Source organism: Scyliorhinus torazame, chromosome 2 (genome assembly GCF_047496885.1).
Source record: "Scyliorhinus torazame isolate Kashiwa2021f chromosome 2, sScyTor2.1, whole genome shotgun sequence".
Lineage (NCBI taxonomy): Eukaryota > Metazoa > Chordata > Chondrichthyes > Carcharhiniformes > Scyliorhinidae > Scyliorhinus > Scyliorhinus torazame.
In genome coordinates, this window is record NC_092708.1 from 43900340 (window position 1) to 43926707 (window position 26368).

General features: G+C 44.9%; 1 protein-coding gene across 50 annotated transcripts in view; it reads left to right on the forward strand.

Annotated features, from left to right (window-relative positions):
- neb (nebulin) overlaps window positions 1–26368 on the forward strand; it is a 376446-nt gene that overhangs the window by 344713 nt on the left and 5365 nt on the right. For 20 of the 50 annotated variants that reach the window (XM_072470732.1, XM_072470801.1, XM_072470798.1 and 17 more), the window contains 11 exons: window positions 965–1057; window positions 3899–3991; window positions 6161–6253; window positions 7370–7462; window positions 10784–10876; window positions 12366–12458; window positions 16196–16303; window positions 18740–18923; window positions 23171–23263; window positions 23602–23748; window positions 25167–25273. In XM_072470732.1, the coding sequence (XP_072326833.1) occupies window positions 965–1057; window positions 3899–3991; window positions 6161–6253; window positions 7370–7462; window positions 10784–10876; window positions 12366–12458; window positions 16196–16303; window positions 18740–18923; window positions 23171–23263; window positions 23602–23748; window positions 25167–25273 (1197 nt within the window). The remainder of the gene's footprint in view (window positions 1–964; window positions 1058–3898; window positions 3992–6160; window positions 6254–7369; window positions 7463–10783; window positions 10877–12365; window positions 12459–16195; window positions 16304–18739; window positions 18924–23170; window positions 23264–23601; window positions 23749–25166; window positions 25274–26368) is intronic. The other 30 variants (XM_072470909.1, XM_072470911.1, XM_072470921.1 and 27 more) reach the window with 13 other exon arrangements.

Sequence of the window (26368 nt, forward strand, 5' to 3'; positions counted from 1 at the left end):
AGGCTCACGGTGTAGCTCATTTGCACTTGCTAGAAGCTACATATATTCACATGTAGGGACCTGTTATCAGCAGGCAAAGGGAATATGTCCAGACATTGTACCTTTTTTGAATAAACAAGCATGGGGTATTAGTAACTCCCTGGTGCATTTGCCATGGCATCATCTCAACCAATCAGATCTCACTTGTCGTTCCTTTTCTCATGCAGTATAAATGGTCGTTCCCTTTGAAGTTTGACATTCTTGCATCTGTCCTGATGGGTGCAAGATGAAAAGCTTCGATAGCATGTCTCTTTTTTTCAGCAATACCTCTTTCTGCCCTCCTTTGCTGAAGGGGCTGACCGATGTGGTTGGCAGAGATCCATGCTCCAGCAGTCTGACAATATTTCACCTCAGCGCAGCCTCTTTGGGCTAGGATAACAGTTAGGCAATTTAATTCTGGAAGAAAGAATTACTGGGTAGACATCAGCATTGGCATCCCTAGCCGAGTTTCCCTTCCCAGGAACGTTGAGGCCCATTCATCACATTTTGGCATGGTTAATTCCTCAAAGCCCACTTGGGACTGCGCCACCGCGGGTTTACTGGTTTGTGCGATTCAGTACAAAACCGGCTGATCCCTGTACACACTAGGCCACCGAGGCTGATTCTAATGTGTAGCACGACACAGTCTGTGGCTTGACATCATTTGTACAAAGTCTCCATGTTGCCATAGCTCTGGAATTCTCTCCCTAATGTTCTCCAATTCCCCACCTCTCCTTCGCAGCTTAAACCACCCTTTAAAACCGACACCTCTGTTCTTATGTTGCCTTTCTGTGCAGTGGTGTCAAAGTCTGTTGGTTGATGGCACCTGTAAACTGCCTTAGGACATTTTACTATGTCGAAAGTGCTATGTAAATGCCGGTTGTTCCGTTTGTTCGTCATGTCCTTACAGTCTTGTCCTTTCCTTCCCAACCTGCGCAATTTGTAGATCAAGTACAAGGAAAATGTCGGTCAAGGAACGGCAATCTCTGACCTGCCTGAGGTGCAGCGTGTGAAGGAGACCCAGAAGAATATCAGCTCGGTAGCTGCCAGTTTGATTTCCCCCCCCCCCCCCCCCCTCAATCCTTTTTTATTTAACCTATGATTCACCCCAATCTTATTGCCCATTATTCCTGACCACTTAACACTATTAATACCAATTTTTTCTAGTCTCTTTTTTTCAATTTTATTTTAACCTTTTCTAATTTTTGAAACAATTTTGTGGCACTTAACATTTTTTTTTTAAATCAATTTTGACATGCGTGAGGGGGAAAAGTTTATGGTTAAGCTTTTTTTTTGGTCAGTCATTTCAACACAGCGCATTGAGCAAGTTAACCTTGTGTGAAAATATCAAAACACCAAAGGTTACAGTTCCCAGCAAAACAGTAGGAAAGCAGACTTTAGAGTTGAAGTTGAACCTCTAACTTAACATTTAGCTTCATACTTTTATCATCTCTAAATCAGACCTTCGTGTTTAACATTTTTGAGCCTGGATTCATGTTTTGAGATTTGCCAATTAGAATTCTCTTGGAAGTTCAAAACTCAGTCCTTCGCTTTTTCAAAACTTGAAAGAATCCATATCGAGCCACATGTTTTTAATAAATAAATCTTTATGAAATGATTGGAATCCATCTAGTGATAAAGTTAAATTTAATTAACTTTATAAATGTCTGGCACATTTATCTTAAACATAAAATGACATATTTCATTTTTTTTTTAAATTAAGGTTCAAACTATCCATTCCCAATCTTCATTAGGTCTACAAATTACTTGAAGGCAAAGTAGTAAAACAAAATGTGACTAGTTCTAAAGGGATACAGTATGGGATTAAAAAAAATGTAATCACTTACTGAAGCTACTCTATGATTTGAGGCCGTTTACTGAAAATATTAATTGCATTTCTAACCTGCAGTTCCCCTTTATGATCTGTAGTGTGTAGTTTGAAGTAACACATAAAGTTCCGTCACTGTCGCTGGGTCAAATTCCTGTTGCCCCCTCCATAACAGCACTCTGGGTACACCTGCAGAGGTTCAAGAAGGCCATCACCACCATCAAGGACAATTAGGGATGGGCAATATATTTTGACCCAGCGATACTGAAGAATTGCAATATATTTCCAAGTCAGGATGGTGTGTGGCTAGGGGGGGGGAAGTTGGTGACCTTCCCATGTGACTGCTGCCCTTGTTTTTCTAGATGGTATAATTCAAAAGGTTTGGAAGGTGCTGTCTCAGGAGCCTTGGGGAGTACTTGCAGCGCTTCTTGTATATAGTACATGTGGTGATGTGCATCAATGTAAATGCATGTAGGCTAGCTAGACACTAGCGGGAGCACCAAAGACATCACACACACTCAACCAATAGATCAGTTAGATAGGACACGACCAATGGACATTCACGATACACACAGAGGTGACACAACCACAGGAGGGCATTACACCAACCCATATATAAAGGACACCACACACATAATCTGCCTCTTTCTAGTGGAGACAGTTAGTGAGTAGAGACACAGGATTGATTCAATATTACACCCACCACGTGGATTGCTCAACTGGTTAGTCAGTCTGGGTAGCTATAGTAGGATTAGCAGTAGTGTCGAACCCGAGTAATAGAAGTGTAAATAGTTTAATAAACGTGTTGAAGTTATCTCCACGTCTGAACCTTCCTTTGTCAAGTGCATCACAAGGAAGCCGCTTATGTTATACCTAGAACATAAAAAATCAGTACACCCTGCTACTGCTGTGTCATTGGTGGAGGGAGTGGGTGTTGAAGGTGGTGGATGGGGTGCCAATTAAGTGGACTGCTTTTGTCCTGGATGGTGTTGAATGTCCTGAGTGTTGTTGAAGCTGCATTTCTCGAGGCAAGTGGAGAGTATTCCATCACATTCTTGACTTGTGAATTGTAGATTGTGGACAAGCTTTGGGCAGTCAGCAGGTGAGTTCCCATAACTGTTGCCATAATATTTATATGGCTAGCCAAGATCAGTTTCTGTGATGGTAATGCCATTAAATGTCATGGTCAGATTCTCTCTCATTGGAGTTGGTCATTGTCCGGCACTTGTGTGGCATCATTGTTACTTGCCACTCAGCAGCTCATACCTGAATGCTGTTCAGGTCTTGCTGCATTTAGACACAGGAGGTTCAGTATCTGAGGAGTTTCAAATGGTCAAATGGTACTGAGCGTTATGTAATCATCAGCGAACATTCAAACTTCTGATTGTAAGACAAAGGGAAAGTCATTGACGAAGCTACTGTAGATGGTCGGGCCGAGGACATTACCCTGAGGAATCCCTGCAGCGATGTCCTGGGACTGAGATGAATGACTTCCAGCAGCCGTTACCATCTTCCTTTGTGCTTGGTATGACTCCAACCACCGGAGAGTTTCCCCCATGATTCTCATTGACTCCAGTTTTGCCAAGCCTCCTTAATGCCACATGCGGTCAAATTCTGCCTCGATGTCAAGGCCAGTCACTCACCTCTTCGAGTTCTGCTATTTAGTAGCTCTTCATGAATTGTCATGGTTACTACATTGATTCAGTGAGTAAGTGAGGTTTATGTGAGTAAGTGCTAACAATGTGGTGTGGTGCAGTCCGCTGCTTGACCTTATTTGTATGAAGTTTACATGTTATTGTAGATCAGAAAGTCCATTCATAAACCTTTCCGCCTCACTACTTGCCTTTGCTCCATTGAGCCAGTCCTTAAATCCTCCCTTTTCTGTCTAATATTGGCTTACATGTTTTGTTGTCAGATTTTGTTTGATAATGGTTCTTGTGAAGTGCCGAAGCACATTTTATTGTTAATACGTGCAATAAATATCAGTTGTTGCTGTTTGTTTGTCATGTCCTTACAGTCTGTCCTTTCCTCTCTGGTCTGCACACTTTGTAGATCAAATACAAGGAAAATGTTGGTCAAGGAACCGCAATCTCTGACCTGCCTGAGGTGCAGCGTGTGAAGGAGACCCAGAAGAACATCAGCTCGGTAGCTGCTGGTTTGATTTGCCTCCTGACCTTTTAACCCATGGTTGCCCTACCTTGCCACAGACCTAAGACCCGGAGAAATGGTGGAGGGAGTGGGTGTTGGGGCTGGGCCGGAGAATCGCCATGGGGCGGTGTGAATCCCTCCGCGCCGGCTGGTGTAATAGTCCGCCATGGCCGACGTGGAGAAGAACCCCCCTGCGCATGCGCTGGGATGACGCCAGCACATGCTGGTGCTCCTGCGCATGCGCCAACTCGTGCCGGCCGGCAGAGGCCCTTCGGTGCCGGTTGACATGGCGCCAACCCCGCCGCCGCCGGCCTAGCCCCTGAATGTGTGGAGGATTCCGCAGCTTCCAGGCGGCCCAACGCCAGAGTGGTTCATGCCACTCCTTGGTGCCGGTACGGCCCGCCCCGTCGGGTAGGGGACCATCACGCCCCTTATTTTTTAATCCTTCAAACGTTTTTTGTGGCATTTGCATAAGGTTTCTACCAGTTTGCAATCAATGTACGAACAAAAAAAAATTAGGTGCAGGATTAGGCCACTTGGCCCCTCGAGCCTGCTCTGCTATTCAATAAGATCATGGCTATTCTGATTTTAACCTCAACTTCACATTATGGTAATGACAAAAAATGAGGAAGGATTTTTCATCGGGCTTTAAATTACTTATTTTCGGAGCGTAAACCAAAACCAAACCATGATTGTAATTTGAATATCACATCTATAGCATAGATTACTCAGTTTACAAAGAAATGGCAGGTAAGCAGACTTCAGCGTATTGATGGAATTGATTCACCACCTCAATATTACCATTTAACTCTGTACTTTTATTATCTCTCAATCAGAACTTAGTGTTTATGATTTTTGAATCCAGATAATATTGGGATCGCCAAAGAACAGACCTGGATTTTCAACAGTCAGGGTATTCCTTGACTTCTCAAACCCAGAAAGTGCCCAGGAAGTTGGGATTTTCATTCCGAGATGGCGGGGATCTCTGGGAGTCAGGCACAATGGGCCTGTACTGAGTACAGAGGTTGCCAGGCACGGTGACAGGCTGGCTAGAAGGTCTGCCTCCGCGCTACAGCACTGTGTCGATGTATTTTTTTTAGAGAGCAACAAAACATAAAACAGCTTTCACCCCTCACACCCAATCAACCCCACCAAACTCCTCATGCCCCATTCGTTCCAACCTATGCTCTCAACCACCCCCATGACCCCTCATATCCTCCATGCCAACCTAAGGCCCTCTGCCCACTCCTAGACCTCTTGTAACCTCCATGCCACCTCATGCCCTCATACACACCATGGCCCTTGTAGACCCTATGCCACCATGCAACCCTGATCCCTTATATCTACTATGCCAACTCACCCAGGATCCACCAGGGGAAATCCTCAGGAGGCATGCTGGGGTAAAAACAAAAAAAAAGGTGTTTGTATGCAGACTATATTTTGAAATAACGGTCTAATTCATGAAAACCCATTTATTAGTTTCTTTCAGCTACATAATCTCATATGATACAAACATTTCATTCAAATACATAGTCCCTTATAAAAACAAACACTGGAATTCATAGTCCCACTTCGAAGAGTTTATGACCATGTCAATCATACTGAAATTGCAAGGACCCTACTAGGATAATGGAAGGGTGTGCAGCACTAATCCAGTAATGTGGCTCTCAGGTTTATGTCAACAGATTGAAATAGCAATTTTTAAAAAACACTCCAAACTTTTTTTTAAGGATTTGAAGGGCGGGCATTATAAAAACCTTGACAGTTTATTTTGACACTTTCGATAGTTCCAATGAACTTGATAGTTAATAGGTTTGTGCACTTTTTAATGCACACCCATGCTTGCTTTTCACAATATCAAGGAGCATCTTGCCTCTCCAAAAGGGTATCTAATTTCCCACAAAGTGCCCCTGATCTCTCACAAAGGTGTCCCAAGACCATATCCAAAGGACTCCCTGTCCCTTTAAGATTGTCCTTAACACCTGTCTTTGCTGTTCTAATGCTGCCTTAGGTGGCCCGTTGTCAAATTGTGTTTGTTATCGGCTCCTGTAAAGTGCATGAGGATGTTGGCTATGTTAAAAGTCCAAGATAAATGTTAGTTGTTTTTGCTTTTTTTGTGATGTGTTGACAGTCTGTCCTTTCCTCCCTGGTCTGCGCACTTTGTAGATCAAATACAAGGAAAATGTTGGCCAAGGAACTGCAATCTCTGACCTGCCTGAGGTGCAGCGTGTGAAAGAAACACAGAAGAACATCAGCTCGGTAGCTGCCAATTTGATTACCCCTTTTTTTCAGACTCATGATTTCCCCCCACTAAACACAACTGACGTTGCTTTTTTCCAGTCTTTCTTAAAATTGATGTAACCATTTTTGAAATTCTTGAAACTTTTTTGTGGCTTCTGCATGAAGTTTTATCAATTTTGATGTTTAGATTTCAATGAGAGGGGCAAGCTTGTGTAAGCAAATTTCTGTGAAATCTTGCGATGCAGTGTAGTGAAACAGAAAAAAAGAGCAATATGAGACAATATGAATATTGCATCAGTAGCATGAATTAAACAGTTTTCAATAAGCCAGCAGGAAAACAGGCTTTAAAATATTTATGGCAATTGAATCAGAAACACAAAGTTAATATTAAGCCCCATACTTTGATTATCATCAAATCAGAACTTACAAGATTTTCTAAAAAGATTTTTGAATCCAGATTGATTTTTGAGCTCTCCAAATTCTGCAGTTTTATGTTCAGGCCCGGGCAGCCAGCTTCATCCTAGGTGTGTGAGCTTTGCACTTAAATTGGCAATTCGACTGTGGAAGCATCACTGTAAAGATTCATCCTGACTTTGCAGAAGAGGATTCCGCTGGACGGACATCAGCATTGGCCTCCCTGCTCAATTTTTCCTTCCCATTGCCAGTGGCAGTGAGGTTAATTGTAGCTCTTCAATTGTTGCCATGGCTCCTACTCATTACATACTGGGAATTAAATCATGGATGCTTTCTGGTCTGTATGAGTCAGTACCAAATTGGCTGCTGCCTTTGTCCACGAGGCCAATCCAACCTCTCATGTGCTACAGCCTGTGACCTGACATTGTTTGTGTGAAGTCTTATGTGTTTTTGTAGCTCTGGATTTCCTCCCTTAGCCTCTCTGTCTCTTTATTTCTTCTTCCAATGTAAAGACACTCTTAAAACATACCTCTTTCATCAAGATTTGTTCTCGTCGCTTAGCATTTTATGTAACCCTGTGTCAAACTTTGTTTGATAATTGCTCCCCTGAAGGGCAATTGGGGCCTTTGGCTACGTTCACATTCTATGCAGATGCAGGTTGTTGTTGTTTGTCATGTGCTGACGCTTTGTCCTTTCCTCCCTGGTCTGCACACTTTGTAGATCAAGTACAAGGAAAATGTTGGTCAAGGAACTGCAATCTCTGACCTGCCTGAGGTGCAGCGTGTGAAGGAGACCCAGAAGAACATCAGCTCGGTAGCTGTTGGTTTTATTCCTGTGTTAACCCACAGTCCAAGCCCCTTACTACTAAAACCCTTCCTAAAACACTAAAGCACTAAAACACGATTTTACAGATTCCTCCTTGCACAGTTTACTCTCCGATGTCATTTTAACAGATTTCTCCTAATGTTCGAAACATGTACTTCTGAAATTAATAGCAACGTTTCTTTCCTCATGATACTTGAAATCTGTTTAACTTTTTTTAACATATGTGGAACTAACTCAGGATTTGTGGCTCTCTGAGAATGATTTCCCTCGGGCAGCATGGTGGCGCAGTGGTTAGCATTGCTGCCTACGGCGCTGAGGACCCGGTTCGATCCCGGCCCCGAGTCACTGTCTGTGTGGAGTTTGCACTTTCTCCCGGTGTCTGCGTGGGTTTCGCCCCACCACCCAGAGAAGCGCAGGTTAGGTGGATTGGCCACACTAAATTGCCCCTTAATTGGAAAAAAAAATAATTGGGTACTCTAAATTGCAAAAAAAAAAGAGAGAATGATTTCACTGTGAGGTAACAAGGATGCCAGGCATTAAGTGGGTATGTTGGCAGGCCTGGTCTTCCTTGTAACAAACCATAATTAGTAAGTTAAAGCAACAGCAACGCAGCTTTATTGCACATCACACCTGAAATACATGCCAAATAACCTAAAGGCTTTAAGTACAAAATCAGTCAGAGCATGTTTTGGAATCTAAATCTTCAGAATCAGAGAGATCTCCAGTTTCAAATATTTGAATCGCACGTACCTGCATAATTCTTGTGATTCATAGTTTCAAAGTTTTCAGAGCGATTCACCATTAACCTGAATTGTAAGAAGCTGCCTTTAATTTAACTGGCCTTGCAAACTAGAATGTTTACTGAAAAATTACATTTCACGTAACTATTTTTAGCAATCATTGCAATATATCTGAGTGGTGGCCAAGGAGGTTATTCCATACTGCTTTTCACAATCTCTTTCTGCATCTCTGGCAGAACTGGCTGATAAAATGGTAAAACATGGGGCGCGAATCAACTAATTGGGAACAAAGTCCCATAGCGAGCACATTTAGCCGTGTATTCCCCGGCGCTCACGGTGTGACTCATATTGTACAAGGGGCCTCAGGGGGGAATGCGTGGCCGAGGCTGCACATGGCTCCGTTTTGTAGACTCGGCTCGCCGGAACTCCCTCGCGTAGCGAGAGATGGCGTACCGATGTCCGAAATCCCCAAAGCAATCACCGACCCCCCAACCCAAACACACTATGGGGGCACCCCCAGGCTAATCGCATTCACACAAAAAATGCCAGCTTGGCACCTTGGCAGTGCCAACCTGGCAGTGCCCCTGCCAGCTTACAGTGCCACCTGGGTGACTTGGCAGTGCCAGGCTGGCACACAGCTGGAACTGCCAGGGTGCCCAGGTGTCACCACCCTGCCCAAATGACATGCATCTGGGGGCCACCGATCCCCTGGGAGACCCCCACGAGTGCTGTTCCATCTGGTACCCTGTTTGTAGAGACAAAGACCAAACTACGCTCACCGAGGTCTCTGAGGCAAAGAGGATAAATCCCGAAGCGGCAGGTACCTCCGGAATCTGCACATTAGCGTGAGATTAGCTGTCTCCCTCTAATATGCAGATTTGCCAAAAAGCGACCCCGTCCACAATGAGTGGGATTTACATCATAATGTCTTACAAGATCACGTTGGATCTCGCGAGGCGTTCCGAGCCAGGTAGATCCCGGGAGCAGGCTCTCCCGGCTTTCATCAGCCATGCTGCGCTGCTGGTAGCTGCTTCTCAGGTGCTGCGTGGCCACTGGATTGCGTCCATGGTTTCTCTGTATGCCCACTATTTATGGGAGATTCTCGGCTCTGTTTTAAGGGGTGGGTCTTCTGTTTGTCCCTTATAAGGCAAGCAGAGACTGGGACCAGAGGTGGCGACTCGATATAGCAAGGGTTCCTCCTTGTGAGTCTGGAGTGTGACCTTGCGTATTAGTGGCAGCTGGTACACTGAACGAGTAGGAGGCATACCGGCTTCTACAAAACCCACTCATGGGCCCCATCATTGAAATTGTTACCTGTCCAGCAGCTTGCACCTTCGCAGAGTAAAATCATTGCAGCACGGTAGCATAGTGGTTAGCACAATTGCTTCACAGCTCCAGGGGCTCAGGTTCGATTCCCGGCTTGGGTCACTGTCTGTGCGGAGTCTGCACGTTCTCCCCGTGTGTGCGTGGGTTTCTGCCGGGTGCTCCGGTTTCCTCCCACAGTCCAAAGATGTGCAGGTTAGGTGGATTGGCCATGATAAATTGCCCTCAGTGACCAAAATTGCCCTTAGTGTTGGGTGGGGTTACTGGGTTATGTGGATAGGGTGGAGGTGTGGGGTTGGGTAGGGTGCTCTTTCCAAGAGCCGGTGCAGGCTCGATGGACGAATCCTTCTGCACTGTAAATTCTATGAAATTGCAGTTTGGTTTCACTGTTTTTGACTATGGATGGGCCAGGCAGCACGGTGGCGCAGTGGTTAGCACTACTGTCTCATGGTGCCGAGGTCTCAGGTTCGATCACAGCCCTGGGTCACTGTCCGTGTGGAGTTTGCACATTCTCCCCGTGTTTGCATGGGTTTCACCCCCACAACCCAAAGATGTGCAGGGTAGATGGATTGGCCACGCTAAATTGCCCCTTAATTGGAAAAAATGAATTGGACACTAAATTTTAAAAAGAGACTATAGATGGGCCGAGGGTTATGGGCAATCCCCATCTCCCCCGTGACCGTTTAATTGCTGGGGTCTGGGGTAACTATGGGATAAGTCAGTCAGTCCAGAGATGTGCCTGAAGTGGGGCTTGCCATGTACCAAAAAGGTGCAATAATACTGAGAATCTGCACCAAGATTCATGTTGGAAGGCACTGTTGGGCACGATTGGGACATTATTTTCAGGGATGGAAGCATGAGGAATTTTGCTGTGACCTTTACGGTGACCATTTTACCAAACGTGTAACTTGAAACAATACACCTGCGCTAGCATTTAAGTTTGATTTTAACTAACCAATTTTCTATTTTCTAACTAACAATCCTTCATTTTTTATGTGCTTCATTTCATGTGGACATCACATTGAATTTCAGCAAGTTTGATTACCTTTCCCCCGGTGTTTTTGATAATCCATGACTGTTTTGAGAATAGTTAAGCGGTGTTTCAATAACATAATCTAATTCACCAGTTTAACTCCCCTTTTATTGGAACTGTGTAACTTGTTGCGGTTTGTGATGGTCTATGTGTTGCTGTTTGTCATGTGCTGACAGCTTGTCCTTTTCTTTTTCTGATCTACACACTCTGTAGATTAAGTACCGGGAATGTATTGGGAAAGGAACTGCAATCTCTGACCTGCCCGAGGTGAAGCGTGTAAAAGAAACACAGAAGAACATCAGCTCGGTAGCTGCTGGTTTTGACTCCCTCTGATTTCACCTTTCCACAACACTAAACACAAGTCATACAATTTCAATTTTGTTTTCACTTGCTTCACCATCGTGTGTGTTTATATTTACATTTTCCTGATGTGTTTTCTGAAATGTGTGATTTTTGTGGAGCTTACGCGGGACAGGACTGTGTCAATTTTAAAGATTCTGTGATGAGAAACGCAAGGTTGCCTTCAGGCTTGTGGGTTATTTTCAAATTACTTTTTTAAAAAGTTAACTTCAAAGATTACGCAAAGGTCAAAGGTAGCAGTCAGCAATGCTGTCCGTTTCAGAATTAGCATTCTGTTGGATTTGGTTCCTTTGAATCCAGTGGTGGGTTGAAATTTAAGAATTGAACTCGCTCTTAAATTCAGTTCTCAATGTTGGGCCTGTTCAAGCCACATCTTCAGTCCCCGTGCGTTTTCCTTTACTCTATACTGCACAACATTAAATTTTAGTGCTCTTTCATCAGCATAAAGATGTTCTGAAGTTGCTGTGAGCTTAACTGGCTTACAAGTGCCTGTCAAGTTTCAGATTGTCCCATTTTGCACCAGTTTGGGTTTGAAATGATCTTAAGCATGCACGGCAGTGCACACAGATAAAACATGATGAGGAGAATCAGCAATCAAATTTCCTGAATCAAAAGATGAGTGAACCAGTGGTTAGCACCGTTGCTTCACAGCCCCAGGGACCCGCGTCCGATTCCCGGCTTGGATCACTGTCTGTGTGGAGTCTGCACAGTCTCCCCGTGTCTGCGTGGGTTTCCTCCGGGTGCTCCGGTTTCCTCAGACAAGTCCAGAAAGACGTGCTGTTAGGTGAATTGGGCATTCTGAATTCTCCCTCTGTGTACCCGAACAGGCGCCGGAATGTGGCGACTAGGGGATTTTCACAGTAACTTCATTGCATTGATAATATAAGCCTACTTGTGACAATAAAGATTATTATTATTATGACCCTGTATTTAAGCTATTCACATTGAGGAAATTATGAACCGCTGTTCATTAAAAATATCTGCATGTTGTTGTTCCATCTGCAGTCTTTCCCTAAGGTCAATGCAAATGCTGTTTTTCTTAACCTCCAGAATAATCGTGATTCAAGATATCCCTGATTCAGCGACCTCTTAATTTAAGATGTTATTGTACAATAATATGCTAAGAGCATTAATATTTTTCTAAATGTTTTTGAATGTTCTCTTGAACAGCAATTCTAATAAGAATCTGGCAATTCCGTTTTCAGAAACCAAAGGTTGGCATAGTCCTGCCTTCTTTTCTCATTCACTACCTTTTCACTAAAGCCATTTTGTTTTATTGTAATGGAAACTAATTTTTTTTAACACCTGACCTTTTTTAACTACTCTTCACTTCACTTTGAACCTCCTTATGAGTTTTATTTCTGTTGCGTTTTGAACGTGTTCTTGGAAGACTTTGAATTTTCACCTTTTTATTTTGGGTGCTTTACCTCTGCAGGTCTTGTACAAAGAAAACCTGGGGAAAGGGACCGCTGTGGTGTACACACCAGAGATGCTGCGCGTTAAACGCAATCAAGAAAACATTAGCTCGGTATTTTCTGCAACTTTAAGAAACTCTAACTTTCCCCCCCATTTCTTCTAATGCTTTTTTCTTCTTCTCTCATTCTTAATACCATATTGACCACTATAACGGCTGGTACTCCAAAGACCCACTGACAAAAATTAAAATGATTTGGTGGAACAATGTGGGGCTTCTAACTAATACCCTTTGAATTCAACCAATTTGTCAGTGTGAGAAGGGAAACACAGGAAGACACCTTTGACAGCGGTGTTGCTATTGGGTTGCTTGTTGGTCACTTCAGCTTTGTGAAGTTAAAGAGAGGACCATTATGGGAAACATAGGAACTATAATCATGCAGAAAAGAGAGCAATATGCTTGTGAAAACTAGCTGGCTGTTTCATGGCCCCGCCCGCTCTCGGTATTTTGTTTTGTCTCTCACTGGGAGGTCCCTGCTAAGAGACCTCTTGGTCTGCACTTCACGGGATGAAACTGTGAAAGAATATGAGGAAAGTGAAGGATGAGGCAATGGGTTTTCATTGTACTCACCAGACCTCACCCCGGCCTCAGTGTCCAATTGCATTTTTAAGGCCCAATAAATCCCGTGTCTCTACAACCATACCTGGTATATTGTTGCAGACATTGAAGCAGAATGATGACATTTAGTATGAGCTTCTTTCCAGCATCTGTTTATGGAGAAAGGTCCAGAAGTACATTCCATACCAAAGTCCATCAACAGGTGTTGGCTACTCTAAACCCATTTCCATGCACTTTTCCCATATTTTTTATACTGTACCTTTTCAATTCGTTTTTTTATTTCCTTTAGATGTTATGTTCTCTGCTTCAGTAGCATCTTCTGGATTTCATGTCCGAATAACCCAAAATTCTTGCACTCAGCAAAATTATTTGCTCTAGTTCTCCTCAAGCATTCCTTAGAGAAAATAAAAGATGCCGTTCTTTGGTGGACTGTCATGTAGTGGGGGTGAGACCCACGCAGATACGGGGAAAATGAGCAAACTCCAAAAGCACAGTGGTCCGGGCCCGGGATCGCACCCGGGTCCTCAGCGCCATGAGACACCAGTGCTACAGTGCATGGTAGCACAGTGGTTAGCACTGTTGCTTCACAGCATCAGGGACCGGGGTTCGATTCCCGGCTTGGGTCAGTGTCTGTGTGGAGTCTATACGTTCTACCCGTGTCTGCGTGGCTTTCCTCCGGATGCTCCGGTTTCTTCCCACAAGTCCTGAAAGACGTGCTTGTTGGGTGAATTGGACATTTTGAATTCTCCCCGAGAACAGGCGCCAGAATGTGGCGACTGGGGGATTTTCACAGTAACTTCATTGCAGTGTTAATGTAAGCCTACTTGTGACACCAATAAAGATTATTATAAACACTGCGCCACTGTGCTGCCCATTTGGTGGGCTGTCATAATGGTATTAAGGCCCCTGCACTGTGCAATATCAACCTGATAAACTGTGGCAGTGCCAATCCAGGAGACGGTGCTTTTTGTAAAGGATGATGGGATAATCAGACAATTTGTGTCAATGAGGTGGCATTGGCACAGGACAGAGGGGAATACCTGTCTCAGATTTAAAAATAAGTTTGACATTGGGTAAGGGAATGACTTTTGAACTTTTTCTTGCATTTGCAGTTATAAATTAAAGGACTCATAACATGCAAAAATGGCAAGTAATATCTATCTCTGTCTTAAAGGCACACAGTGATTTGGCCTCCACAGCCATCTGCGGCAAAGATTTCCACAGATTCACCACCGTCTGGTTGAAGAAATTCCTCCACATCTCATTTTTAAAGGATCGTCCCATTAGCCTGAGATTGTGTCCTCTGCTTCTAGTTTTTCTTACAAGTGGAATTATCTTCTCCACGTCCACTCTATCGAGGCCTTGCAGTGTCCTGTAACTTTCAATAAGATCCCCCCTCATTCTTCCAAACTCCAATGAGTACAGAGTCCACAACCGTTCCTCATACGTCAAGTTCTTCATTCCAGGGATCATTGTTGTGAACTTCCTCTGGACCCTTTCCTAGGCCAGCACATCCTTCCTTAGATACGGGGGCCCAAAACCGCTCACAATACTCCGAATGGGGTCTGACCAGAGCCTTATATAGCCTTAGAAGTACATCCCTGGTCTTGTATTCTAGCCCTTTGACATGAATGCTAATATGACATGAATTGCCTTCCTAACTGCTGACTGAATCTGCACGTTAACCTAAAGAGAATGGTGAACAAGGACTCCCAAGTCCATTTGTGCTTCTGATTTTCTAAGCATTTCCCCATTTAGAAAATAGTCTATGCCTCCATTTCTCCTTCCAAAGTGCATAACCTCACACTTTTCCACATTGTATTCCATCTGCCACTTCTTTGCCCACTCGCCTAGCCAATCCAAGTCCTTCTGCAGCCCACCTGCTTCCTCAATACTACCTGTCCCTCTGCAGGCGTTAGTATCATCTGCAAACTTAGCAACAGTGTCTTCAGTTCCTTCTTCCAGATCATTAATGTATATTGTAAAAAGTTGTGATCCCAGCACAGACCCCGAGGCACACCACTGGTCACCGGCTGCCATCCTGAAAAAGACCCCTTTATCCCCACTCTCTGCCTTCTGCCAGTCAGTCAATCTTCTATTCATGCCAGGATCTTGCCCTGAACACCATGGGCTCTAAACGTATTAAACAGTCTCCTATGTGGCACCTTGTCAAAGTTTTCTGGAAATCTAAATAAACCACGGGGGGAATTCACCCCCCCCACACCGGGTGGGAGAATCGCTGGGGCACCATGTGTGTCCCGCCATGCCGCCCCGCTGCCCGCATGCGATTCTCCCCCCCCCCCCCAAACCGGCGCGGCGAGAATCACGGCTGGCCGCTGGGAGAATCACCGGCCCGGATGGGCCGAGCGGCCTGCCCAATACGACAGGTTCCCGCCGGCGTCATCCACACCTGGTCACTGCCGGCGGGAACAGCATGGGAACGCTGGGGTGGGTAGCCTGTGGGAGGGGGGGAGGAGGGTCCCTGCACCGGGGGGGGGGGGGGGGGGGGCTCAAATGGGGGCCGGCCTCTCTGAATGAGGACCTCCTTTCCTCCGCCGCTCCACAAGAGCCATCCGACATCTTCTTGCGGGGCGGCCTCGGGGAGGATGACGTCATTTAAGTGCCACCGCTTTTATGCGGCACCAAGGCCCGGCGCGCGTAAATGACACGGTGCCGCTCCTAGCTTCCCCGGGGGCGGGAGAATAGGGGGCTGGGAGCGGACTCCGACGCCGGAGTGAAACACTCTGGTTTTCACTCCGGCGTCGGCACTTAGACTCCCGATCGGAGAATTGCGCCCATTGTTCTCCTTTGTCTAACTTTCTTGTTACTTCCTCAATGAACTCTAACAGATTTGTCAGACATGACCTCCCCTTGATGAAGCCGTGCTGATGCAATCATATTTTATCATGCACTTCCAAGTACTCCGTGATTTCATCTTTAATAATGGACTCTAAAATCTTCCCAATGACCGAAATCAGGCTAACTGGCCTATAAGTTCCCGTCTTATGCCTCCCTCCCTTCTTAAACAGCAGTGTTACATTAGCCACTTTCCAGTCCTCTGGGACCCTTCCTGCCTCAAGTAATTTCTGGAAGATGAACGCTAATGCCTCCACAATCTCCTCAGCTATCTCTTTTAGAACTTCCATTGCAGTGTACCTAGGAGAGTGAATGTGGAGGAATGAGATGTCCTATTCAAGGAGATTCCATTCAGTATTTGTTCCTTGCTTTTCCAGGTCCTATATTCTGACAGTTTCCGCAAACAAATACAAGGGAGGGCGTCTTATGTGCTGGATACACCGGAGATGAGACGTGTGCGGGATTCTCAGCGGATCATATCAACGGTATTGACTGCCACTGTGTTCCTTTCTAGTTGTTAGTCATAGATGCCTCAAAACTTTGGTGTTATTCTTTCAATTAAGCATTTGTATTAGTTGCAGCTCTTGGATGGGGCACATTGCCAAAAAATCTCATGAAGCATATTTAATTCTGTAAATCGGTGATGAAGCCCATTCCATAGAGATCATTATCATTTAAAGAGAAATTTGAGCCCCAAGTGATTAACTGATAGAAATTGTGCCACAAGATTTCACATTTTTAAACAAAAATAAATTTTGCTATCATAAAAAATTAAACATAGGGCACTCCTAACTTAATACTATAGATTGTTAAGACTTAAAGAGTGCATTCATCATACATTTTGAAGTACTTCAAGTATGCCACAGCTCTCCAGAATTCACTTTAATTTCTCCTCAGTGTTCCATCTATTCGCTGAGGATAATATTTCATAGAATCCTTCCATTAGCATTTTGCTAAGGGACCCTCCACTCTTTCTTCAAAACCTCACGACTGTCGACTTCCCCACTCAAGGATAGGCTTCACTGCATTCTTCAAACTAATTGCTTGTTTTCACTATGGGGGTTATCATAGATTTTTTTCCCTCTAGTTCCAAACAAGGCAAATGTTCCAGCCTCTCTTCTCCCATAAACTCTGGGCTGGATTGTCCGCAGCCCCGCGCCGCTCTCGCGACCGCCCTGGTGAAGGGCGGGGGTAAAGCACCAGGGGGGGGGGGGTGGTCTTATGGGTGGCTGGGGCAGCGATCAGGCTGGTCTGATGCAGTGGGGCGCGGCCAAGCAAGGGGGCCTACATTGTCCATTTTGGTCTGCGGTCCATGTCCGCTGTGGCGTTGGTGTTGGCGCGGCGCGGCCGTTGGAGGCCGCCGCCATGCGCATGCACAGACTCGGAACCGGAGGTGGGAGGCCCGCATCTGCAGCCAACGCTGCGTGAAGCTCCCCGAGTCCCTACTAGCCCCCTGCTGGTAAGCCTTTTACTTTTTGCAGGAAACCGGGGAGTAAAACGCCAGTGTTTTTACACCGGCGTGGGGACATAGCCCCATTTTTGGAGAATTCAGCCCTCTATCTCCAAATGGAACTTGAACTCCCAGCTGCATTTCACGGGATGAGCAAAATACACACACATAAATTAAACCAAATAATCCTCCCTAATCCCACAGCCCATTTGCATGGCAACATGGCATCCCAGGATGTTTCAAACAGAAATGTAGACAACAGCCCCTTTGATATTTGTGACCCACGTGATTAATTTGTATCTCTAATGGATATAATTGCCTGCTCTACAGACTCCCTAGTTCCACTGAGCGTATTCATAAAGGTACTCTTAACTGTTTTATAGATCATAGATCATAGAATTTACAGTGCAGAAGGAGGCCATTCGGCACATCAAGTCTGCACCGGCTCTTGGAAAGAGCATCCCACCCAAGGTCAACACCTCCACCCTATCCCCATAACCCAGTAACCCCACCCAACACTAAGTGCAATTTTGGACACTAAGGGCAATTTATCATGGCCAATCCACCTAACCCACACATCTTTAGACTGTGGGAGGAAACTGGAGCACCCGGAGGAAACCCACGCAGACACGGGGAGGATGTGCAGACTCCGCACAGACAGTGACCCAAGCCGAAATCGAACCTGGGACCCTGGAGCTGTGAAGCAATTTTGATCTGGGAACTGCGGGAATAATTTAAATTCCTTATTAAAACAAATGTAGACATTTTGTCTCCAAGCGACTCAGGAAAAATAGCCCACTGTTTATGTTTCCTGCTTCTAATTCTAACCTAATTAAATAAACAAAGGTTCTCTTTGAAGTATAATTTCCAAAAATCAGAACACTTGAATTATGGAATCAGATATCCATAACAGGATCGAATGTCAAAATATAATAAGTAGAAAAATGAACTATAGTAGAAAATAAAGTAGAAAGCATATGTATTTATGGTTGTGTTTTCCTTATTTTTTGTTGTGGGAAAAGTTTTGAAATTCCAATTTTCTTTGTCCACTTGTCCTACGTCTGCAACTATAAGAGTAACGGTGCATAGCCAGCTCCCGCACCAGTTTCCATACTGCTGTAGCTGCTAGTGATGGCTCCGTAATGAATATTGCTTGCGTTTTCCCTTCTCCTCCAGCTTAGATCAGGTGCTATTTGGTGCAGTATTTGAACGTGCAACTTTGTCTGCCCCACTGCATTGAAATTAGTTGCTTTTTAATTGTCACCTGGTCTTACTTGGTAGTATTCTTCCTCACTAGGGGAACATTGTGTAGAGTCCAGCACTCTGGGACATGAGAGTGTCTTTCAGAGTGTTGAGGGAGTGGTGTCTCTTGTTGGAGATGCTGGCTTTTATGGCTGGTTTACATGACTGACAAACTTGAAGAAGGGCCAAAAAATTCCTTCTTTTGCTAAGTATTTTCCAATTTTTGAAGGTGAAATACCATGAAGACTTCGAGAAGACTAAGGGAAGCTTCACACCTGTAGTTACCGATCCTATCACGGAGCGTGTGAAGAAGAACATGCAAGACTTCAGTGACATTAGCTACCGGGGCATCCAAAGGCGGGTTGTGGAAATGCAGAGGCGCCGGGTGGAAAACGAAGGAGAGAGCCTCACAGGTCTGTAACTAGCTTCAACTTTTCTGTAGCCTATTCTATACCTATCACAAGCATGATTCAAAAATCAAAATAGATTGTATAAACTTGCCTGGAGCACAGGTGATTGTGGGTGTGGTCTGATCAAAATATTGAAAGGTAAAAGGATTTGACAGGGTAGATATGGATTTTCTCTGATGGGGAGTCAAGAGAAAAGGTACATCATCTAAAAAGCAGTCCCTGCCCATATGCAGCAAGATCTAGGCAATATCCAGGCTTGCGTTGGTAAGTGGCAAGTAACATTCTCACCACACAGTACCAGGCGATGCCAGTCTTCAATAGGGGATAATATAACCATCTCCCCATGATATTCAATGGTGGTACCATCGCTGAATCCCACACTAGTAACATCCCAGGGGATTAACATTGGGCAAAAACAAAACTGAACTGGACTAGCCAGATAAATACTGTGGCTACAAAAGCGGACCACAGACTGGGAATTCTACACCTCCTAACTCCCCAAAGCCTCTCCTCCATCTACAAGGCACAATCCCCACCTGTCTGGATGAATTCTTCTCCAACAATACTCAAGAAGTTCAACACCGTCCAGGACAATGCAGCCCGTTGATTGGCACCCCAGCCACAAATGTTCACTCCCTCTACTCCCAATTCACAATGGCAACCATGTGTGCCACCTATAGGATGCACTGCAGCAACTCACCAAGACTCTTTTGACAGTACCTTCCACACCTACGACCTTTACCACCAAGTAAGACAAGGGCAGCAGATGCATGGGAAAACCACCATCTGGAAGTTTCCCTCCAAGCCACACACCATCCTGACTTGGAGCTATTCTGCCATTCCTTTATTGGCTCAAAACCCTGGAATGTTCTGCCTAACAGTATTGTGGATGCATCTACACTACGGGGATTGCAGCGGTTCAAGTGGGTGGACCACCACTACCTCCTCAAGGGCAATTAGGAATGGACAATAAGAGTTGGCCCAGCCAGCGATGCCCACATCCCGTGAATGAATTTTGTTTACAAATTACAGCTCGGCCATTTATGAGGCAATCTGAAAAACACACATTTCACAAAGAGGGTAGCAGAAATTTGAAATTTGCTCCCCAAAAGGCTGTGTGGGTCCTTCAGCTTTAAAGATCTATCAAGTTTTAGTAGACAACAGTATTAAGGGACAGAAAAATAAGACCGGTAAATGGAGTTAAGGTTCGGATCTAATTGAAAGACAGAGCAGCCTAGACTGGCTGGCCTATTATTAGGGTCATAAATATTTTCTTTTTAGTCAGCCCCATAAATAATATAATAAAATCTCGCATTTAGTAGATACTGACTGTACTACAAAGCTTAATTACTTCCTTTCACGGTGCCACTTTTTACCATGTTTGTCTGTCACACAAAAAGTATTTTCACCCCAAGTTCTTAGCACCATGCTATTCTACTACAATCATGTTCATTAATATTAATATTATTGCTTATCTTTTTTGCCTTTTTACTTGTAAATGTTGCAGTAAAAAAAATCAAGTAACAGATCCAAGAAACATATGAACTTAAATACGTGACCTTGTAGAGCTACTGCAGAATCGGTGGACCAGATAGGCTCCTCTTCCTTAATTCCATAAATGTACATCATTCCAGCGTAAGCAGTAATTATTTTAGAATAAAAGATGGAGACCTATAAATAATGAAATATCCCGACCTTGGTCTTCAAATAATTAATGAATTCTCCTGACTCGTAAATGATTCATAAATTGTGCCCAGATCTGGAGATGATAAATTAGTTCTGCCTCCTTACATATTAATAAATCAGATGAGCCACGTGTGCTGCAAGAAAAATATCAAATGCCTTTTGAAGGGAAGGGCAAGAAAGAGGGAGTGAGGCAGCAGGGAACAAGAGTAGGAGGAATAGGATGGGGAGTGGGAGTGAGAGGAGGATTGGGAGGGAATGAGACTGGGCCAGCAAACACATGTGGGCGGACAGATAACCCTGGTGGCGTTAGAATAGTTGAGTGGGGAGGAAAGACAGAAGGTAGCTATAGGGAGGAGGACTGGCAAGATTGCTCAATGGGGGAGGTCCATGAAAACCAAATCGCTGTCTTACGATACCCTGGGATATGGTTTGTGACACCTTGTTGGAGGAGGAGGGGATGAGAACTGTTGGATGCAGTACTCTCAGAGCAGTTATTGAAAGGGGACGGCTATTTCAAGGGTGACTGATGATAAATAGCAGTTGTTCCTTGGAATTTGAGGAACAGGGTAACGATTAATATTAGAGAGCGAAGTGAGCGACCACATTGTGAGGGGTTTGCTAACAGGGCTCGTTTAGTGAGAAAGAGAGAGGTTGAAGTGGCTGTGGCCATGTTCCAGTGCTGAGCTTCTATGGCCTGTTGGGAAGATATATAACACATCTCAGATGTTTTATAGCCTCTTGCCAGGGACGTTAGGATTATAATCTATTTACTGCATGAATATTTTATGTTTAAAACACTTATTTCCTCCTATTATTTAATTTGTGCCTTCAGCTCAAACTGATTGCTTCACTGTCACTCAATGATATCATGTAGGAATTACATTTAGTATCTTGAAAGGCTGGCGACCACTAAGTAGATTACCGAATAAACGGTTTATTAAGGCAAATAACAATATAGAGAGAGTTAGATAAAGGCTACCACAATTCCAAGCTCCTAGTTAACAGTAAAACCCACATTCAATCCCAGGATTTGCGCGCCCCGGCCCGATTGGGCCTATGGGACATGTGACCCTCCGAGAGAGCGCCTCCTTAAAGGGGCACGCTACCACATCCCTCTCAACAACAATGGAACTATTTACAATATTGTACAACAAAGGGATCTCCGCAGAGTCCCTGATAAGGTATGTCGGTCTGGGGACATCCTGATCGTTTGAGAGCGTCGTAATTCACTAACGGCTTCTCCCGCAGTAGAGGTAACTTTGGTTTGAACCCTAACTCGTGAAGGCACATCCATGCAGATAATTACCCCAGTTTCCCCCTGGAACATTGCTGGGCTCTCCCTCTGGGTAGAATATCACTGACAGACATACTGGGGACAGGCTGCCCAATAGTTCAATGTGCGATTCCCTCCTTTGTTAGTTTTGAACATTTTTAGCCAATTTAATCTAATTTGGCGAAGCCAATCTCAGCCCATCAGACTTGGCCTTTGGCTCCCCCACTACGATTAGAGGCAATTGAGCTGACTGGTGCCAGTAGCTCACGGGTGTTGTGGTTGTTCCCAGGATCTTTAAAGCATCCCCAATATACGTGGCTAGCCTAGCCATTGTGCTTCCTAACTCTTATAAATAACAATACGTTTGCTCATGTACAACTGTAGCGGAGGCTCCCATGTCAACCTTCATTCTAAGTGACTGTTGTAATTGGGGGTGTCTTGTACACCTTAATGTTGTTTAAACTGTGTACTTCAGATGTGTTGTCAGGGTTATTCTCAACACTCTGTACTGGAGTCTGAGGTTTTTATTCGATGGCCCGCTGTGGGGTCTGTCTAACTTTGCTCTTCTTCCTAATGTGCACCCTCCTATTGCAAGTATGACATGTAGCTTCCCTGGATTTACACGGGTTCAATTCCGGCCTCAGGCGACTGTCTGTGTGGGAGTTTGCATGTTCTCCCTGAGTCTGCGTGGGTTTCCTCCGGCTGCTCCGGCTTCATCCCGCAGTTCAGAGATGTTAGGTGGAGTGGCCTTGCTAAATTGCCCCTTAGTGTCCAAAAGATTAGGTGGGGTCACGGGGATAGGTGGGAGGCGTGGGTCTAGGTAGGGTGCTCATACGGTGGGTTTGTGCAGACTCGATGGGCCAAATGGTCTCCTACTGCACTGATGGGATTCTATTATTCTAAATTCAGATAAATGCTACTGTACTCCAGGACTCCAAAATCCTAACTAACAGTAAAACCCGCACTCAGCACCAGGATTTGTGCGCTCTGGCTTGATTGGCACTACAGGTCTCATGACCCTCCGAAACCTCCCCCCTTTAAAGGGGCATGCTACCACAATAATGGTTTAAGATGAATAAACATTGGGAATGAATTTTATCAGACAAGGCAAATGATTGGAATCCACAGCAGACATGATAAAGCAGGAATTGTGAGATAATGTAAAATAAAACATTAATTTTCATTTGTCTTGGGAAAATCAAATCCCAACTGTTTGGCTAATTTACTCTGCTGCATTGTTATCATGGCATTTACCAATTGTGTGGTTAACCCCCTAAATCCTTACTTGCAGATCTGCGTGTATGGCGCACCAACCCTGGCTCAGTCTTTGACTATGATCCGGCTGAAGACAACATTCAGTCCAGGAGTTTGCACATGTTAAGCAGTAAGTGTGTATGCGTTCCCTTCTCCATGAAATACTATTTGATAAGATCTATTTTGAAGGAGTACTTCTTCACTCCAAGATTAGTAATTTACTGAGAATAATCTTCCAGACGGGGGCAGATTTATTTTAAATTAATGAGTAAATATTTGCTGGTAAACTTTGATTACATTTCTGAAGCGTGATTGCACCATTAAAGATAGTAACTGTACTGGATTAGAGGTTTTTGAGATGGGGGTGGGGTGGGGAATCTGTTGTTTCTGCTTTAAAATACCCTGCAGCATGGATCTTTGATTTCATTGTAACCATTTATTCACTTGCTCTAATGTGCTTATTTGTAGTTCAAGCCCAGCGTCGCAGCCGGGAGCACTCGCGCTCTGCTAGTGCTCTGAGCCTGAGTGGCGGAGATGAGAAATCGGAACTTTCTGAACCTGATCACGCCATTAGTTACTGCAACGGAAACAACTTCTTCCAGACAACAGCCACCGGTTAGTGACCCACATTTTTTTTTTTCTTTTTAAAAAAGATTTATGGTACCCAATTCATTTTTTCCAATTAAGGGGCAATTTAGCGTGGCCAATCCACCTAGCCTGCTTTTGGGTTGTGGGGGCGAAACACACGCAAACATGGGGAGAATGTGCAAACTCCACATGGACAGTGACCCAGAGCCGGGATCGAACCTGGGACCTCGGCGCCGTGAGGCCGCAGTGCTAACTCACTGCGCCACCGTGCTGCCCTAGTGACCCACATTTAAAGTTGATTATAGTACAACAATAGATGGGAACGTATTGCAGGCTGCGGGAGGGTAACTCTCTCATGCCTTTCCTCCTTTCGGCTGAAGCTTTTAAAAGCTGACAAGATTTTTGTTTTATAAACAGGAAACACTTCCGCGTAAGACATATGGTGTGACTCATTGGATTGAATGGGGGATTGAAGAGAGGATGGCATGAGGGTACAGTGGTTAGCACTGCTGCCTCACAGCACCACATCTTACGGTCTTACCAGGGACATGGGTTTAATTCCGGCCTTGGGTGACTGTGTAGAGTTTGCATGTTCTCCCCGAATCTGCGTGGGTTTCCTCCGGGTGCCCCATTTTCCTCCCACAGTCCAAAGATGTGCAAGTTAGATTGGGTTACCTAGGTGGGGTGCCCTTATAATAATAATAATCGCTTATTGTCACAAGTAGGCTTCAATGAAGTTGCTGTGAAAGGCCCCTAGTCGCCACATTCCAGCGCCTGTTCGGGGAGGCCGGTACGGGAATTGAACCCGCGCTGCTGGCATTGTTCTGCATTACAAGCCAGCTGTTTAGTCCACTGTGCTAAACCAGCCCCTTTTAGGGGTCGGTGCAGGTTTGATGGGCCGAATAGCCTCCTTCTGCACTGTAGGGATTCTATGGTTCGACAAGGGTTTTGCCAGTTAAATGATACATCTGTGTACAGTTTAACAGATGAAATGATTTAGCGCCTGTTCGGGTACACAGAGGGATAATTCAGAATGTCCATTTCACCTGACAAGCATGTCTTTCGGGACTTGTGGAAGGAAACCGGAGCACCCGGAGGAAACCCACGCAGACTCGGGGAGAACATGCAGATTGCGCACAGTGACCCAAGTCGGGAATTGAACCCAGGACCCTGGTGCTGTGAATCCGTAGTGCTAGCCACTATGCTACCGTGCTGCCCATGCACAAAGAAGTCTAGATTTTTGTAATCAGTTCACTGCACTTACAAGGCTAGGACTTTATAATTGGAAACTTTACTGGCATGGGGAACTGGAAAGGTTTACAATTTGAAATCTCTTTATTTTTAAATCCATGTAGAATGGGACATGTCTTCAGCTGCCTTTAAATGATTTCTACATTAATTGGTACCTGCTCACTAACACAATATCTTTTCCTGGCTAATTTCAGGCTACCAACATGCCAAAACCACAGTCCTGCCACAGCAGAGATCATCCTCTGTTGCTACACAGCAGACGAACGTGTCATCTATTCCCTCTCACCCATCAACAACTGGCGTAAGTGACTGATGTGACAAATCTAAATTTACATATGAACAAACAAGGAGCAAGAGTAGGCCATTCGGACCCTCAAGCTTGTTCCGCCATTGCGTAAGATCATGGTGGATCTGATAGTAACCTCAATTCTGCATCCCCCTACCCCTGAAAACCTATCACCTCCTTGTTTACCAAGAACTATCCACCACTGCCTTAAAAATATTCAAGGACTCTGCTTCCACCGCCTTCTCAGGAAGACAGTTCCAGAGACTCATGACCATCTGAGAGAAAAAATCATCTCCCTCTTAAATGCATGGCCCCTTTTGTTTAAACAGTGACCCATAGTTCTTGATTCTCCCACAGAGGAAGCATCTTCTCAACATCCACCCTGTCAAGACCCCTCAGGATCTTATACGTTTCAATCAAGTCCCCTCCTGCTCTTCTAAATTCCAGTGGATTCAAGCCTAGTCTGTCCAAACTTTCCTCAGAAGACATCCTGCCCATTCCAGGTGATAGTCTAGTAAACTTTGCCTGAACTGTTTACAACGCATTTACATCCTTCCGTAACTAAGGTGACAGATATTCCAGATCTTTGCCCAGTCATTAAGCCTATCATTGGGCCATAATTTCATCGACGTGGCAATCAGCAGCGGATTGCCACTCTGTAACGACTTATCTGCGCCACATTTCTGTAGCGCCTGACCTTCCTTACTCAGGCCAAGTGAGACTCAGATAGCACGATGCGTTCCTGGCTCCAGAATTGAAGTGTAAAAGAAGCAGCTGGAAGAAGCTGCCATAAAGCAGGTGAGTTTAAATGTCCCATTGAAAATTGCAAGCCAGGGAGAAGGTAAGTGAATAGGATGTGAAGGGCGTGGGAGATCGGACATAGGCGGGGAGTCGGACATTGGCGGTGGGGGGCTTGGATATAGGGAGTTGGGATATCAGGGGGAGCATGGACATCGTGGGAGGTGGAGGGGGGCCAGACATTGGGGGTACAAGTTGAGTCGCCGGGAGGGGGGGATGGTCAGGTTTAGACGGGGGGGGTGGGTAAACTGTATGGGTGGGAGTTGGAGAATACTTTCAGGGGGAGGGAGCATGTGAGTCTGTGTATGCGGG